General features: G+C 34.9%; 1 protein-coding gene across 1 annotated transcript in view; it reads right to left on the reverse strand.

The window, feature by feature from the left end:
* Positions 1-19,113, reverse strand: part of LOC144433582 (actin-like protein 6B) — a 40,601-nt gene that overhangs the window by 9,851 nt on the left and 11,637 nt on the right. The window contains exons 5-9 of the mRNA XM_078121899.1: positions 9,643-9,740; positions 6,287-6,381; positions 5,722-5,828; positions 4,521-4,669; positions 3,050-3,164 (exon numbers count right to left, since the gene is read on the reverse strand). Coding sequence (XP_077978025.1) covers positions 3,050-3,164; positions 4,521-4,669; positions 5,722-5,828; positions 6,287-6,381; positions 9,643-9,740 — 564 coding nt within the window. The remainder of the gene's footprint in view (positions 1-3,049; positions 3,165-4,520; positions 4,670-5,721; positions 5,829-6,286; positions 6,382-9,642; positions 9,741-19,113) is intronic.

Genomic DNA, 19,113 nt, shown 5'->3' on the forward strand with positions numbered 1-19,113 from the left:
CTGAACTGGACAATCTGAGTGTGTGCAAAAGCACAGGTTTAGATGGTATTCCAGCAAGGTTTTTGACAGACAGTTCTGACGCTATAATTGTCTCAATCACACATATTGTGAATTTATCTATCACCAGTCAAACTGTACCAGATAAATTTAACTTTGCCAGGGTTAAACCTCTCTTTAAAAAGTACAGTTGCTTGGAAGTTGGCAATTACAGGCCTGTCAGCATCCTGAGTGTTACATCTGAAATTCTCGAAAGGGATGTATTTGATCGCCATGCACCAACTAGTGTGAGACTGGTCCCCAATAGGCGACCAGTTCCATGGACCTATACTTTTTAATATGTACACTTCTCCATTAGGTGAATTAGTTTCAAGTCATGGATGTCTCTATAGTTTTTATGCAGATGACTCTTCACTTTATATGTCTTGTACTATAGATAATGAAGCTAGAATGGTTTCTAATCTTGAACTTTGTATTTCTGATGTCAGGTCTTGGATGTCTGAACATTTCTTGTGTTTGAATGATGATAAGACTGAATCTGTTATTTTTTCTGGTGATCTGTCCACTAGAGCGATTACAGAAATTCGTGTTGGCGATGCTCTGATTCCTGTCCATTGTCAGGCTAAGAGCCTTGGAGTGATCCTTGACTCTTGTCTGACAATGAAGCCGCATATTGGACAGATCTGCCATTCTGCCACTTATCCGCAAATATTTATCTCAACCTGCTACTGAGCAACTAGTTCATGCATTCATTATATCTTGAATAGATTCATGTAATTCACTTTTATTTGGGCTTCCGAAGTACCTAATCAACCGTATTCAACGTATTCAAAATATTGCTGCTAGAATTGTAACTCGTTCCAAAATCACCTTTCACATCACTCCAATTTTATATCAGTTGCATTGGTTACCTGTTTCAGAACGTATTGTTTTTAAGATTTTAGTTCTTATTTTTAAATCCATTCATAGGCTTGGACCAATTTATCTTTCTGACATCATCAAACTATATGTTCCACATCATAATTTAAGGTCAGCTGATCAGTTCAAACTTTGCCCCATCGTACTAAGACATATGGTGATTGTGCTTTTAGTGTTGCTGCTCCCACTCTCTGGAATAATCTCCCACTCAACATCTGTCAGTCACCTAACTTATCTGCTTTTAAATCTAATGTTAAAACTTTACTTTTTACAACTGATTTTAACTGATATTTGTATTGTATTATTTGCTTTCAGCGTCTTTGATCAAATTTTTTGTGGATACTGACGCTTTATAAATAAATTATTATTATTATTATTATTTACGTACAACTTGAAAAATATCTCAGCGATAGTAACTTGATTTATCACCTACAATCTGGCTTTAGGGGTAACTATTCCACCGATACCTGCCTAATTCACATTCTAGACTATATCAGATCCCAAACAGCTTCTGGATACTACACTGGTATGGTTCCACTAGACCTTCAAAAGGCATTTGACACCATTGACCATCATATTTTGTGTAAAAAGCTTAATCTTATGGGCATGGATTTGGTGCAATGGTTCCACTCTTATCTCACTGGCAGAAAACAGTTAGTTAATGTAAATGAATCGAATTCAGATTCCATGGATAGTCAACTGTGGTGTTGCTCAAGGAAGTATTCTGGGGCCACTGCTGTTTCTGTGCTATGTGAATGATATGGAAATTTCAATCATATGTAAACTCCTACACTATGCTGCTGACAGTGCCATATTAGTGTCACATAAGGATGTTAATCACATTGCCTCAGTGTTAAGCAAAGAACTTGAATCATGTAACAAATGGTTGATTGACAATAAGCTTTCACTCCATCAAGGGAAAACATTCTATTCGGCTCGAAATGCAAATTGCATAAGATTTCTGAATTTAAAATAACTTGTAATCAACGTGATATTTATGCCAGCAAATCTGTCAAATACCTTGGGCTCGATCTTGATCAGAGTCTATCAGGGCTCCAAATTGTTCAAAATATTATTAAGAAAACCAATTCAAGGCTTACATTTCTCTATCGACAGGCACATTTTCTCAATCACAACTCCCGCAAAACCCCTTTGCACTGCTCCAATCCAATGCCACTTTGATTATTCATGTTCATCCTGGTACTCTGCTCTCACCAAAACTCACAAATAAATTCCAAATTGCACAAAAGAAAATTGTATGGTTCATCCTTTCTATGGAGCCCAGATCACATATAGGTGCTGATCAGTTTGATGCCCTGGGTATGCTGGATGTCAAGGGTAGAGTGAGCCAGCTACATGTACGGCTTAACCATGCTTTCAAAATAACTCCAGCCCTGAGTATTTATCTCATCAGTTTACCAAAGTGTCTTCTGTTCATAATTATGGTACTAGGGTAGGTTGGTATAATTTTCATCAGACAATGGTTAAAGGTCAGGCTGCTAATACATTTTATGCTAATGCCATTAAGGACTGGAACAATCTACCAGCATCAATAAAACAGATATCACAAAGAAATGCCTTTAAAAAAGCTGTCAAATCATATCTGTCCAGAGATACTGAAAACAGCAAGTTTATTCGGTATAAGTTAGTTTGTCTCTACGTTTTCCCTACTTCTGTTATTCATTCCTATTTTCATGTAGTTAAACACCTTTGCTTATCCCACCACTTTCTTGAATCACTGTATGGACCCCACACTGGAAACAAGTCTTTGACTTTGTGGGTCATCTAAGTAATTCAACAATTTGTACCAGTTTTTATTTGTATATCTGTACTGTCAATCTTGTTGTTTTACTGAAATTATCTAAACTAAACTAAACTACTGAATAAAACTTTTCATACCTTAATATCTATGGTGGGAAACCCTGGTAAACTAAGATAGAGGTAACCATACATTATTGCCCTTAACAAAATCATTGCAATATTTTCACTTCAAAGTTTTGCATTATAACCAAATGATTGTTCCTTTGCTGGTTTTATAAATTTATATATCATTGTTGTGAATTGGAATCTCATAAGAAAATTAAATGAATTCTTCACACAGAGTAAAACATAAAATTACAATATTTCTACTTACTTTGACTACAGATGGATCAAAAAGACCTTCTGGTATAAGAAATCTCTCTGTTCCAAAATCTTGATGATAACCATCAGGAAACTCAAAGTGTAACGGTGGCATATTGGATATATCACTATGGCAGAACAGACAAACAATAGTAACAGTGGACTTCTTAGATGATTTATTGCAGTTTTTGTATAACACACAATGCACATATTACAAATACACCAAATCTCTATTTTTGTATAACACACAATGTCCAAATACACCAAATATGTGTTTTTTGGTAAATGCACAATGTAAGTATTACAAATACACAAAATCTGTGTTTTTTGGTATTAAGACAAAGGAGAAGTATTTAAAAAACCAATCAAGAATAACATAGTCATTTATTTTTGAAATAAACATCACTCCATGTGTAGTCTGCTCACACAGTACAGTACCACAAATAAACATCACCCCATGCGTAGTTTGCTCACACAGTACAGTACCACAAATAAACATCACTCCATGTGTAGTCTGCTCACACAGTACAGTACCACAAATAAACATCACCCCATGTGTAGTCTGCTCACACAGTACAGTACCACAAATAAACATCACCCCATGCGTAGTTTGCTCACACAGTACAGTACCACAAATAAACATCACTCCATGTGTAGTCTGCTCACACAGTACAGTACCACAAATAAACATCACCCCATGTGTAGTCTGCTCACACAGTACAGTACCACAAATAAACATCACTCCATGTGTAGTCTGCTCACACAGTACAGTACCACAAATAAACATCACCCCATGTGTAGTCTGCTCACACAGTACAGTACCACAAATAAACATCACTCCATGTGTAGTCTGCTCACACAGTACAGTACCACAAATAAAGATCACCCCATGTGTAGTCTGCTCACACAGTACTGTTACTGAGTACAGTACCACAAATAAACATAACTCCATGTGTAGCTTTTTCTACTGGAAAAAACAATGTGAAATAACATATACCAGGTCTGTGTTTGTAATTCAATAAATTGCAAAAGTGTAAAAAGTTTGTTATTGTATGTACAATAACAAGCATTTTACACATTTTTTAATGTTTTACAATTTATTGAGTTACAAACACAGACTTGGTATATGTAATTTCATATTGTTTTTTTCCAGTAGAAACACTATTAGTATAGTTTTATAAATTAAAAATCCAAAATAAATACCCAATTCTCATCCATATGGACACTTAAAGGTTTGGGAACATTTTAGAAATTCTTCTATACTACTGGACCCAACTATCCAATGCCTAGAATGAGTAGTGTTGCATTGTTTTTCCTTTTTGTATGTCTTGTTTGTTCCTTTCAGGATTGGCATTTAATATGTGTAAATTGCATTTTGGTGTACTGTTGTCAATTTCCCTATCAATAAACTACTAGTATTATCATCAACTACAACGCCTGTAAGTATACAGAGCCCTCTGGTGGTGAGAAATATTCCTACTTACTCATCATTGTAAGGGGTATCAGGTACTTGTAACACTGTGGCTTGGAAATCTTGTACAACTTTCTTTGTCATGTAATTGTGCCAAGATTTACTGACTGCTGGTACTTGTTTCTTTGTGTATTTGGCTGGTTCTGCCTCACCTACCTCCTCCTGAATGTCAAAGGTCATACAACAGCTCAGAGGTTAAATGAAATGATAAATTACACATCACATTTCTGAAGACATATTTTACTAAGCTAATCCTAATTATATAAAAACAGAACAAAAAGAGATTAATTGTCAGTTGTCTAAATGGCATGCACTTATAGAACACCTTTTTACCTTCCGTAAGGAAGGTTTTGTATTAGGGGTTGAAAAGTCTATGTGTGTGTGTGTGTGTGTGTGTGTGTGTGTGTGTGTGTCATCATTTTCTAAAAAACAACTGGGTCAATTCAAATGAAATTTTGTAGATGTATTTCGCAGGGTAACGGCAAGAACTAATTAGGTTTTGGTAAACATCCATTGAATATTAATAAGCAATTTACATAATTAATGGTTTTTGGTAATTAGGCTATATCTCAAGAATGCCCACTTCAAATTCATTATAACTTGTACATACACCTGTGATACCAAAGCGCATCTATCCTGAAAATATTATCGATTTAGCTCTTAGTTTTAATAATTCATTGGCATATTTTGGTAATTAGACGTGGTGGCCACACAAAAGAAAGTAGTTGTTTCTGGTCAGGAAATGTTGCCAAAAGTGGTGTGACAATGCAAATTTGTTTGTTAATTGTTCATGATTAGTTCTGCAGTTGTCTTCCCTGAAGTAGCAATTGATGTGGGGAGAGTTATTTTGTGTTTCCCTTGGATCTGCACTCTGCATTGGCTGGACAAACACGAGAAAAAAGAAGATCGAGGATGGCAAGCTTTCCTGTGCTGAGAATAGGAGGCGGGCATTTGAACAACGTTTTTGACAACTAACTTTCATTGGCACTTGAAAAATCCCAGATATAGAGCTACATTTCTGGCATAAATCATGAAATTGCAAGACTTTACCTTTGCAGAAGGCATTCCTTCTAAATCCGGTTTCTCAAATGTTAATCCTTTTGTTCTCTAAAAGGGTGTTTGCTTGTACACTAGTTGCAGAAATTAGGATTAACTACACCATACTTTTGTAGAATAGCACTGTATATTATTCCCAATGAAAGCTCAGAACATACCTTTTTGGCGACTTGATACGGTGAAACAATTGGTATAGTTTGTTCTTCAAACAGCTGATTACACTGCAAGGTTATGAAGTCTCCACCAAGTGGACTCTTGACACATGCTACATGTACAAAGTACACGAAATATCAGACAATGACAGAAGCATACAGACTTTATCTATGTGTGGAGCTGCTTCAAGTTCAGCACATCAAATGACATACTTGATTTTTTTTAGAATAAAGGGGAATATTAGCTTTGCAAGACATTTCTCTCTTTCTTATACTGAATAGATCCATGGGGCCATTCAGAAATAAATGGCAGTGACGGGGCTCAAACCTGCAACCTGCACACTTCAAGCCAGCCACTTTAACCATTCAACCATCATGACTTCACATGTGCATGTAACTGTACAAATGTACATCATGACTTCACATGTGCATGTAACTGTACAAATGTACATCATCATATTTTATTTTATGTATGGATGGATGGATGAAGACCAACAATTCTGACACCTTCACTGGATTGGTCCATTTAGTGTTTTGACAAACCCAGGTATATAGCAGATATATTACTCACCATGTGAAAGTGCATAACCATCATGCACTGGGACTGCTGTTGTGTGTGTAGCACCGCTGTCAACAATCAAACCTGTTGCCCTACCATTGGCAAAGCTGTGAAGTCTGGGTTAAGGAAGTTTGAGCCACATAGCAGTAACAAGTGAGGAAGTCAACTGTTTTTTTGATGTTATGGTGTGATATAGTCTCCGTTAACCAGACTCACGCCTGGGGGCACTACTACAAGACCACCCAGATGAGAGTGTGGGGCAAACGTACACCAGTACAGATCTCTATTCCAGAGTAGAGTATGCAGGGGAATACTTCACATCCATTCCAATATCATATTCCATTTTAATAAGGGAACCATGTCTCTTAAATGTAGTAGTGTTAATCAAGACATAGCCCCCCCCCCCTCCCCACTTGTGTTTTATGGCAAAGTTATTGTGCAAATTTGAATGGTGTCTCTTGATACAAAACTTCACTATTTACTGACCAATTTGCTATTTGACCTTGAATATGGAGGTCAAAGGTCAAAGTATAAAGATAAAGCTGACCTTTGTGGTATAGACATTTAAATGGAGTCTATGTGTTTGCAACTTCAGTTACCATAGAGCAATTTTGCAAGAGCAATGTTGGTCATTTCACTTTGAAAATGTCAGTCAAGGTCAAAGGTTAATATAGGAGTAACTTCATGGTGGTTGGCCGGTGTATTTTCCATGTGGGTGATTGGTGTGTTTTCCATTGTGGGTGATTGGTGTATTTTCCATTGTGGGTGGCCAGTGTATTTTCCATGTGGGTGATTGGTGTATTTTCCATTGTGGGTGGCCAGTGTATTTTCCATGTGGGTGATTGGTGTATTTTCCATGTGGGTGGCCGGTGTATTTTCCATGTGGTTAGCCGGTGCACGACAAGTGAGCTAGACCATCATGCAATGCGATTTGTATGCTCGCAGATACCTTGAGAGGACGCCATCTTAAATCTCATATCTTCCCTATACTACTACATGCAATGCTTTGAAGCCTAGCAGAGGGCGGAAGTTCACCATCCTCGTTCACAACAAGTTATTTCTGGAAATCAAAATTCTGATATTTTTAGTACTTTTTGAATTTTTTTCCTACAGCATTTCTATCGTATACCATAGTAATATTAATAAAATGACATTTTTGGTCAAAATTAGGTGTTTTTTCGATTCTCTTAATTCATAAACTTATGATGTTGTCGGAAAAGCCACTACATGTGACAATCAGCTGGAATGAAAACAAACTACATTTGCACATTTGTATTTGTGCATTTATTGTCATTTTTAGACTAATTTTCCTGAAAATTCACAAATTTGGGGATTTTTGTCACATTTTACAGTTGTCTGTCTCTACGTTTTTCAAAATCCATGAACGAAGAATTGTAGTACGTGTGAATACGAATCGAATGATATACTGGGTGCTTAGGCACGTAGTGAATTCCTCAACGAAGATAGGATTTGAATGTAGTCCTTGCAGTCATATAGAATTTCCGAAAATGTCATGTCACCATGTATGACAACCATGGGACAGCAGGTTCGTAAATCGTCAACAGGTATGTTCTATACAAAGCATTTATCCCCAAAAATCGGTGAATTACATGATGTAACAAACTAAGGCTTTCGAGAGAAAATAAATTCGTAACTGTGAATAAATGTTTGTGTAGTTTTATTAATTGTAAAGATGAGACAGTAAGCAGCAGGGTAGTAAATCTTTACCTGTATTTTCTATGGACAATCGGTGTCACGGTGGTGCACATGGACGGTGTAACGTGTATCATGCTAGGCACAACATTAGTCAAGTTACGTGTACACTGTATGCTTGTAATGGCAATGCTGTCGCTCGGTAATTTGTATCATGTGCTAATATTATATTCTGGCCTTTGAGTGAGAAATGAGACAAGTAAAATTTATAACTGTGAGTAAATGTATGTACTTGTACTACTAGTGTATTGATTGCGATTGTGGGATGGCTGAGTTGTAAATCCTCATATTTTCTACAAAAAAGTGACGTGCACGGTGCATACGCCATCCTCGGATGCCATCATCACACAGGCGGTGTGTTTTGTACAGTAGTGTAAACACCTCGGTAATTACGCTTTAACTTTCGAGCAATCAACTCGGAGAAATAAAATTCAGCCAATAAAATTATAACTATAATGTAATAGTCTAAATTGTAATTATGATACGACAGGGCCAGGGTCGCAAACCAGATAAGTAAACAATGTATGCCCAGATGCTATGCAGGGAGCAGATAAACTTAGACCCACGTACGCTTCGCTACAGGAGCATGCACCACAGCTCGGTAAATTATGTGTACTAAACCCTGGCTTTTGACTCTTGAGCAAAAAGAAAGAGAAAAAATACATTCATGACCGAGTAAATTTTATTTCTTTTTAATGATTACTTTGGGACAAGCAGGGACGACGTGATAGCCTTCAGATATTTTCTTCAAAAGTGACGTATACAACATAATGCATGTGTACGTGTAGAACCAACAACAACGTATGTGTCGGCGCCGCACCTTCGAATTCGATCTCCGAGCATACAAATCATACTGCATTTTGGGTAATCTGATGTGCCGTGCCGTGTATTTTACATGTGGTTAGCCAGTGTATTTTCCATTGTGGGTGGCCGGTGTATTTTCCATTGTGGGTGGCCGGTGTATTTTCCATGTGGGTTGCCGGTGTATTTTCATTGTGGGTGGCCGGTGTATTTTCCATGTGGGTGGCCGGTGTATTTTCCATTGTGGGTGGCCGGTGTATTTTCCATGTGGGTGGCCGGTGTATTTTCCATGTTGGTGGCCAATGTATTTTCCATGTGGGTGGCCAATGTATGTAGGAGTGGAATCACAGATTCATGATTGAAATATCATCACTTGAAATGTTAGATTAAAAAGCTCTGCTATGAAGGCAACAAAAATTTGGCTGTGACCTTGAAGAAGCCTTTCTAGGTCAAAGTCTTAAAAGAAAGTCCATATTTGATAATATGGGTGTGGGCATTTGAATGGAGTCACTACGTATTATACATGTACCTCCAAAAATGATGCACATTGTGAAATTTAACCACAAATATGGCTGCTATTTAGCAAGATTTGATCTGTTTGCAATATAAAGTGCCATGCATACAATGTATGTCTACTATAGCATGTTACCTATGTGCCAGGTTTGGTTGAAATCAATTGGCGCATGCAAGTGATATGAGGGTGAACACACAGTGTATATCACGGACTGATACATGGACAGACAATGTATACAATGTATATCCTCCTCTGGTGGTGCCAGTTGGAGGATAAAATTTGCTGTAATATACATGTACAAATGTACATTTGTACAGACACCTAGTCACTTGAAGGATACGCTGACAGGACTGCATTTTTACAAAGAAAAAAGGCTGGTATATTGTATTGTTCAAACATCAGTTCTGTTAACTTTTCTCTTTTACCTCGGACATTCCACTGTCAATAATAAGAATAAGAATAAAATAAGATTATTATCAATTTTACAGTATCTCACATGTATTGAACCAAACCTGTGTCTCACATTCGTAAGGTAAGATTACAGAATGGAGATGTCTGTTTGTCTGTATGTGTCTGTGTGTCTGTATGTGTGTCTGTGTCATAATATGAAATTCATCTCTGTGATTGGCTGATTGTGTCTACTGAAATGGGTTCATTAATATTCATAATGTCCATCATAATGATTTACCATACTTAGTAGGCAGTTATTTCTTTTTATCATTTCATAAAAATATTATTTTTACTAAAAACATAAGAAAACTGCAAAAAACAACAAAAGTTCGAGATAGATTTTTTTAATACGCTGTACATATTAAATGGATTATCCCAGTTGTTTACCAATAAAAAAAAAATATAAGGTACCCACGTCCGTTTAATTTCTAGAATTGAAACTGTAACCCCACATCCCATCTAAATCTTGACATTTTTGACACAAATATCTCATGAAAGTTGAATTTTGACAAAAATTAAAAGTACCCTGTTTATCTTTGCACATATGTATAATGCACCTCAAAAATCATTGTGTGTATGCTAACTTGAAAATGCCAGTAAAAAATGTGACCCATCCCATCCAAATTTCAACATTTTAGGAACAAAAATCACATAAATGTACAATATTGGAACACATCAGCACCAAAGGATATTTCTGTCAGATCATATGTATGATAAATCAACTAAACTAGTTATATGACTTTATAGAGTTTATTTCTCCAAAAGCCAAAGTGGTCAGAATATTCATAATTGTGACCCCACCCCATCCAAAATTCAACATTTTTGGACAAAAATAGCACCACTGTGCAGGTTGTAGCACAACTGTGCAGGTTTTAAAAAATGTTTACCCACATGCTGAGCCATGCCATGTATAGGTATTCATTTGCTAAATGTTATCCAGTTGGCTATCCAGCCCTGTTGTTATCTTTGCAATATACGCGATCAGTTTGCTGTTGCTATGGGTGTGGTCATGTTGCTAGACATATTTGAAGACATTTTTTGAATGTTTGTTCACTTTTCTATGAATCCCTGATGTTATCTTTGCAACATATGTGATCATATGGCTGTTACTATGGGTGTGGTCGTGTTGCTAGGTATGTCTGCATACATTTTTTGAATGTTTATTCATTTGTCTATTAATTCCTGTTCTTTTGTTTGCAATATACGTGATCATTGAGCTGTTGCTATGGGTGTGGTTTTGTGGCTAGGCATATTTACATACATTTTTTGAATGTTTCCTCAATTGTCTATTAATCAATGTTATCTTTGCAATATCTGTGATCATTTGGCTGTTGCCAAGGGCATGGTCTTGTTGCTAGGCATATTTGCATACATTTTTTGAATGTTTAGTCACTTGCCTACCAGATGATGTTGTTATTTAATCTAAATATACTGCCATTTGGTTGTTGCTATAGGTGTGGTCATGTTGATAGGAACAATTACATAAGTATGACGGTCATTGACCCACTTACAATTTGCAGACTAACAGTAAACACTTTCAGAATCAAAACCAAATTTTATCCCCAGGAGTTTGTGAGGTAAAGCTCAATGCCAAAATCACTCTCATCATCTACAAGACTGACAGATGGACAGACAGAGAGAGACATACATTTTACGTTGAACCAACATGTAGTTTGTGTTAAAGTTAGATAGACAATGCTACCAAGCAACCTCAAGGAGAGATTTTGAATTCCAGTGCCATTCACACACACTTGTTACATTATGTTAAGTACCCATAAAATCTTTAATGGTTTAATCAGATCAATAAAACAATAATTCTGTACTCATCTGGCCTAAATATTCCTGCAGACATTTCACAAAAAATATGGGTTTTTTAGCCCTAATTTGCATATGGCTATTGGGATTATCATGTAATCAATATCACATTATCTGTACATCCCCAGAAACATCCCTGTAAAATTTCAGCCAAATCAACCCGGTACTTTTGGAATTATAGACTTTTGACCAAAAAACACATTTTTAGCCCTAATTTGCACTTCACTGATGGGATCATTGTGTCATAAACACTTCTTAAACTAAACACCCAAAGAACATTCCCCACCAAATTACAGGCTGATCTGTCCAGTAGTTTGGGAGTTTAATTTTTTTGATAAAAAATCACATTTTTTACCTAAATCACACACTGGCGATACAATGTACTATAATTTTGATTTGAACAATTTCCCAACTAGACACCCACCACCTTACATCAACGTCTATTCATGGCTAACATCAATGTCTATTCATGGCTTACATCAATGTCTATTCATGGCTAACATCAATGTCTATTCATGGCTTACATCAATGTCTATTCATGGCTTACATCAATGTCTATTCATTGCTTACATCAACGTCTATTCATGGCTTATATCAATGTCTATTCATGGCTTATATCAATGTCTATTCATGGCTTACATCAACATCTATTCATGGCTTACATCAACGTCTATTTATGGCTTACATCAACGTCTATTTATGGCTTACATGAATGTCTATTCATGGCTAACATCAATGTCTATTTATGGCTTACATCAACGCCTATTCATGGCTTACATCAACATCTATTCATGGCTTACATCAACGTCTATTTATGGCTTACATGAATGTCTATTCATTGCTTACATCAACGTCTATGGCTTACATCAATGCCTATTCATGGCTTACATCAATGTCTATTCATGGCTTAAATCAATGTTTATTCATTGCTTACATCAATGTCTATTTATTGCTTACATCAACATCTATTCATTGCTTACATCAACATCTATTCATTGCTTACATCAACATCTATTTATGGCTTACATCAATGTCTATTCATGGCTTACAAACATCAACGTCTATTCATGGCTTACATCAATGTCTATTCATGGCTTACAAACATCAACATCTATTCATTGCTTATATCAACGTCTATTTATGGCTTACATCAATGTCTATTTATTGCTTACATCAACATCTATTCATTGCTTACATCAACATCTATTCATTGCTTACATCAACATCTATTTATGGCTTACATCAATGTCTATTCATGGCTTACAAACATCAACATCTATTCATTGCTTATATCAACATCTATTCATTGCTAACATCAATGTCTATTCATTGCTTACATCAATGTATATTTATGGCTTACATCAACATCTATTCATGGTTTATATTAACATCTATTCATTGCTAACATCAATGTCTATTCATGGCTTACATCAATGTCTATTTATGGCTTACATCAATGTCTATTCATGGCTTACATCAATGTCTATTCATGGCTTACATCAACATCTATTCATGGCTTACATCAACATCTATTCATTGCTTACATCAATGTCTATTCATTGCTTATATCAATGTCTATTCATGGCTTACATCAACATCTATTCATGGCTTACATCAACATCTATTCATGGCTTACATCAATGTCTATTCATTGCTTACATCAACATCTATTTATGGCTTACATCAATGTCTATTCATGGCTTACATCAATGTCTATTCATTGCTTACATCAACATCTATTCATTGCTTATATCAACGTCTATTTATTGCTTACATCAACATCTATTTATGGCTTACATCAATGTCTATTCATGGCTTACATCAATGTCTATTCATGGCTTACATCAATGTCTATTCATTGCTTACATCAACATCTATTCATTGCTTACATCAACATCTATTCATGGTTTATATTAACATCTATTCATTGCTAACATCAATGTCTATTCATTGCTTACATCAATGTCTATTCATTGCTTACATCAACATCTATTTATGGCTTACATCAACATCTATTCATGGCTTACATCAATGTCTATTCATTGCTTACATCAATGTCTATTCATTGCTTACATCAATGTCTATTCATGGCTTACAAACATCAACGTCTATTCATGGCTTACATCAACATCTATTCATTGCTTACAATACATCAACATCTATTCATTGCTTACATCAACATCTATTTATGGCTTACATCAATGTCTATTCATGGCTTACAAACATCAACGTCTATTCATGGCTTACATCAATGTCTATTCATGGCTTACAAACATCAACATCTATTCATTGCTTATATCAACGTCTATTTATGGCTTACATCAATGTCTATTCATGGCTTACATCAACATCTATTCATGGCTTACATCAACATCTATTCATGGCTTACATCAATGTCTATTCATGGCTTACAAACATCAACGTCTATTCATGGCTTACATGTACATCAATGTCTATTCATGGTTTATATTAACGTCTATTCATGGCTTACATCAACGTCTATTCATTGCTTACATCAATGACTATTCATGGCTTATATCAACGTCTATTCATGGCTTATATCAACGTCTATTTATGGCTAACATGTATATTAACGTCTATTCATGGCTTACATCAATGACTATTCATTGCTTACATCAACGTCTATTCATGGCTTACATCAACGTCTATTCATGGCTTACATGAATGTCTATTCATGGCTTACATCAATGTCTACTCATGGCTTACAAACATCAACGTCTATTCATGGCTTACATCAACGTCTATTCATGGCTTACATGAATGTCTATTCATGGCTTACATCAATGTCTACTCATGGCTTACAAACATCAACATCTATTTATGGCTTACATCAATGTCTATTTATGGCTAACATGTATATCAACGTCTATTCATGGCTCACATCAATGTCTATTCATGGTGTACATCAATGTCTACTCATTGCTTACATCAATGTCTATTCATGGCTTACATCAATGTCTATTCATGGCTTACATCAACGTCTATTCATGGCTTACATCAATGTCTATTCATTGCTTACATCAACATCTATTTATGGCTAACATCAATGTCTATTCATTGCTTACAAACAACAACGTCTATTCATGGCTAACATCAATGTCTATTCATTGCTTACATCAATGTCTATTCATGGCTAACATCAATGTCTATTCATGGCTTACATCAATGTCTATTTATGGCTTACATCAATGTCTATTCATGGCTTACATCAATGTCTATTTATGGCTTACATCAATGTCTATTCATTGCTTACATCAATGTCTATTTATGGCTTACATGAATGTCTATTCATGGCTTACATCAACGTCTATTTATGGCTTACATCAATGTCTATTCATTGCTTACATCAATGTCTATTCATTGCTTACATCAACATCTATTTATGGCTTACATCAATGTCTATTCATGGCTAACATCAATGTCTTCATGGCTTACATCAATGTCTATTTATGGCTAACATCAATGTCTATTTATGGCTTACATCAATGTCTATTTATGGCTTACATCAATGTCTATTCATTGCTTACATCAACGTCTATTCATTGCTTACATCAACGTCTATTTATGGCTTACATCAATGTCTATTCATTGCTTACATCAATGTCTATTCATGGCTAACATCAATGTTTATTCATTGCTTACATCAATGTCTATTCATGGCTTACATCAATGTCTATTCATTGCTAACATCAACATCTATTCATTGCTTATATCAATGTCTATTTATGGCTAACATCAATGTCTATTTATGGCTTACATCAATGTCTATTCATGGCTTACATCAACATCTATTCATTGCTTACATCAATGTCTATTCATGGCTTACATCAATGTCTATTCATGGCTTACAAACATCAACATCTATTCATTGCTTATATCAACATCTATTTATGGCTTACAAACATCAACGTCTATTCATTGCTTACATCAACGTCTATTTATGGCTTACATCAACATCTATTTATGGCTTACATCAATGTCTATTCATTGCTTACATCAATGTCTATTCATGGCTTATATCAACATCTATTCATGGCTTATATCAACGTCTATTCATGGCTTACATCAACGTCTATTCATGGCTTACATCAATGTCTATTCATGGCTTACATCAACGTCTATTCATGGCTTACATCAATGTCTATTTATGGCTTACATCAATGTCTATTTATGGCTTACATCAACATCTATTCATTGCTAACATCAACATCTATTCATTGCTTACATCAACATCTATTCATTGCTTACATCAACATCTATTCATGGCTTACATCAACGTCTATTCATGGCTTACATCAATGTCTATTTATGGCTTACATCAATGTTTATTCATTGCTTACATCAATGTCTATTTATGGCTTACATCAATGTCTATTTATGGCTTACATCAACATCTATTCATGGCTAACATCAATGTCTATTCATGGCTTACATCAATGTCTATTCATTGCTTACATCAACATCTATTCATGGCTAACATCAATGTCTATTCATGGCTTACATCAATGTCTATTTACGGCTTACATCAATGTCTATTCATTGCTTACATCAACATCTATGGCTTACATCAATGTCTATTCATTGCTTACATCAACGTCTATTTATGGCTTACATCAATGTCTATTTATTGCTTACATCAACGTCTATTCATTGCTTACATCAACGTCTATTTATGGCTTACATCAATGTCTATTCATGGCTTACAAACAACAATGTCTATTCATGGCTTATATCAACGTCTATTTAAGGCTTGCATCAATGTCTATTCATGGCTTGCATCAATGTCTATTCATTGCTTACATCAACGTCTATTTATGGCTTACATCAACATCTATTCATGGCTTACATCAATGTCTATTCATTGCTTACATCAATGTCTATTCATTGCTTACATCAACATCTATTTATGGCTTACATCAATGTCTATTCATGGCTTACATCAATGTCTATTCATTGCTTACATCAACATCTATTCATGGCTTACATCAATGTCTATTCATGGCTTACATCAACATCTATTCATTGCTTACATCAACATCTATTCATGGCTTACATCAATGTCTATTCATGGCTTACATCAATGTCTATTCATTGCTTACATCAATGTCTATTCATGGCTTACATCAACATCTATTTATGGCTTACATCAACATCTATTTATGGCTTACATGAATGTCTATTCATGGCTTACATCAATGTCTATTCATGGCTTATATCAACATCTATTTATGGCTTACATCAATGTCTATTCATTGCTTACATGAATGTCTATTTATGGCTTACATCAACGTCTATTCATTGCTTACATGAATGTCTATTCATGGCTTACATCAACATCTATTCATTGCTTACATCAACATCTATTCATTGCTTACATCAACATCTATTCATTGCTTACATGAATGTCTATTCATGGCTTACATCAACATCTATTCATTGCTTACATCAACATCTATTCATTGCTTACATCAACATCTATTTATGGCTAACATCAATGTCTATTCATTGCTTACATCAACATCTATTCATTGCTTACATCAACATCTATTCATGGCTAACATCAATGTCTATTCATTGCTTACATCAACATCTATTCATGGCTTACATCAACATCTATTTATGGCTTACATCAATGTCTATTCATGGCTTACATCAATGTCTATTCATGGCTTACATCAACATCTATTCATTGCTTACATCAATGTCTATTCATTGCTAACATCAACATCTATTCATTGCTTACATCAACATCTATTTATGGCTTACATCAATGTCTATTCATGGCTTACATCAATGTCTATTTATGGCTTATATCAACATCTATTCATTGCTTACATCAACATCTATTTATGGCTTATATCAACATCTATTCATTGCTTACATCAACATCTATTCATGGCTTATATCAACGTCTATTCATTGCTTACATCAATGTCTATTTATGGCTTATATCAACATCTATTCATTGCTTACATCAACATCTATTCATGGCTTACATCAATGTCTATTTATGGCTTATATCAACATCTATTCATTGCTTACATCAACATCTATTTATGGCTTATATCAACATCTATTCATTGCTTACATCAACATCTATTCATGGCTTATATCAACGTCTATTCATTGCTTACATCAATGTCTATTTATGGCTTATATCAACATCTATTCATTGCTTACATCAACATCTATTCATGGCTTACATCAATGTCTATTCATGGCTAACATCAATGTCTATTCATTGCTTACATCAACATCTATTTATGGCTTATATCAACGTCTATTCATTGCTTACATCAATGTCTATTTATGGCTTATATCAACATCTATTCATTGCTTACATCAACATCTATTCATGGCTTACATCAATGTCTATTCATGGCTAACATCAATGTCTATTCATTGCTTACATCAACATCTATTTATGGCTTATATCAACGTCTATTCATTGCTTACATCAATGTCTATTTATGGCTTATATCAACATCTATTCATTGCTTACATCAACATCTATTCATGGCTTACATCAATGTCTATTCATGGCTAACATCAATGTCTATTCATTGCTTACATCAACATCTATTTATGGCTTATATCAACGTCTATTCATTGCTTACATCAACATCTATTTATGGCTTATATCAACATCTATTCATTGCTTACATCAATGTCTATTTATGGCTTACATCAATGTCTATTCATGGCTTACAAACATCAACGTCTATTCATGGCTTACAAACATCAACATCTATTCATTGCTTATATCAACGTCTATTTATTGCTTACATCAACATCTATTTATGGCTTACATCAATGTCTATTCATGGCTTACATCAATGTCTATTTATGGCTTACATCAACATCTATTTATGGCTTACATCAATGTCTATTCATTGCTTACATGAATGTCTATTCATGGCTTACATCAACGTCTATTCATGGCTTACATCAACATCTATTCATGGCTTACATCAACATCTATTTATGGCTTACATCAATGTCTATTCATTGCTAACATCAATGTCTATTCATGGCTTACATCAACATCTATTCATTGCTTACATCAACATCTATTCATTGCTAACATCAATGTCTATTCATTGCTAACATCAACATCTATTCATGGCTTACATCAACATCTATTTATGGCTTACATCAATGTCTATTCATTGCTTACATCAATGTCTATTTATGGCTTACATCAATGTCTATTCATGGCTTACATCAATGTCTATTTATGGCTTATATCAACATCTATTCATTGCTAACATCAACATCTATTCATGGTTTATATTAACATCTATTCATTGCTAACATCAATGTCTATTCATTGCTTACATCAATGTCTATTCATGGCTTACATCAACATCTATTCATGGCTTACATCAACATCTATTCATTGCTTATATCAACATCTATTCATTGCTTATATCAATGTCTAGTCATGGCTTATATCAATGCCATGGCTTACATCAACATGTCCATAACTAGTTTTAATTTGTGTATTTTGTTTCCTTGGTGATAG

This window comes from Glandiceps talaboti, chromosome 4 (assembly GCF_964340395.1).
Source record: "Glandiceps talaboti chromosome 4, keGlaTala1.1, whole genome shotgun sequence".
Classification (NCBI taxonomy): Eukaryota; Metazoa; Hemichordata; class Enteropneusta; family Spengelidae; genus Glandiceps; species Glandiceps talaboti.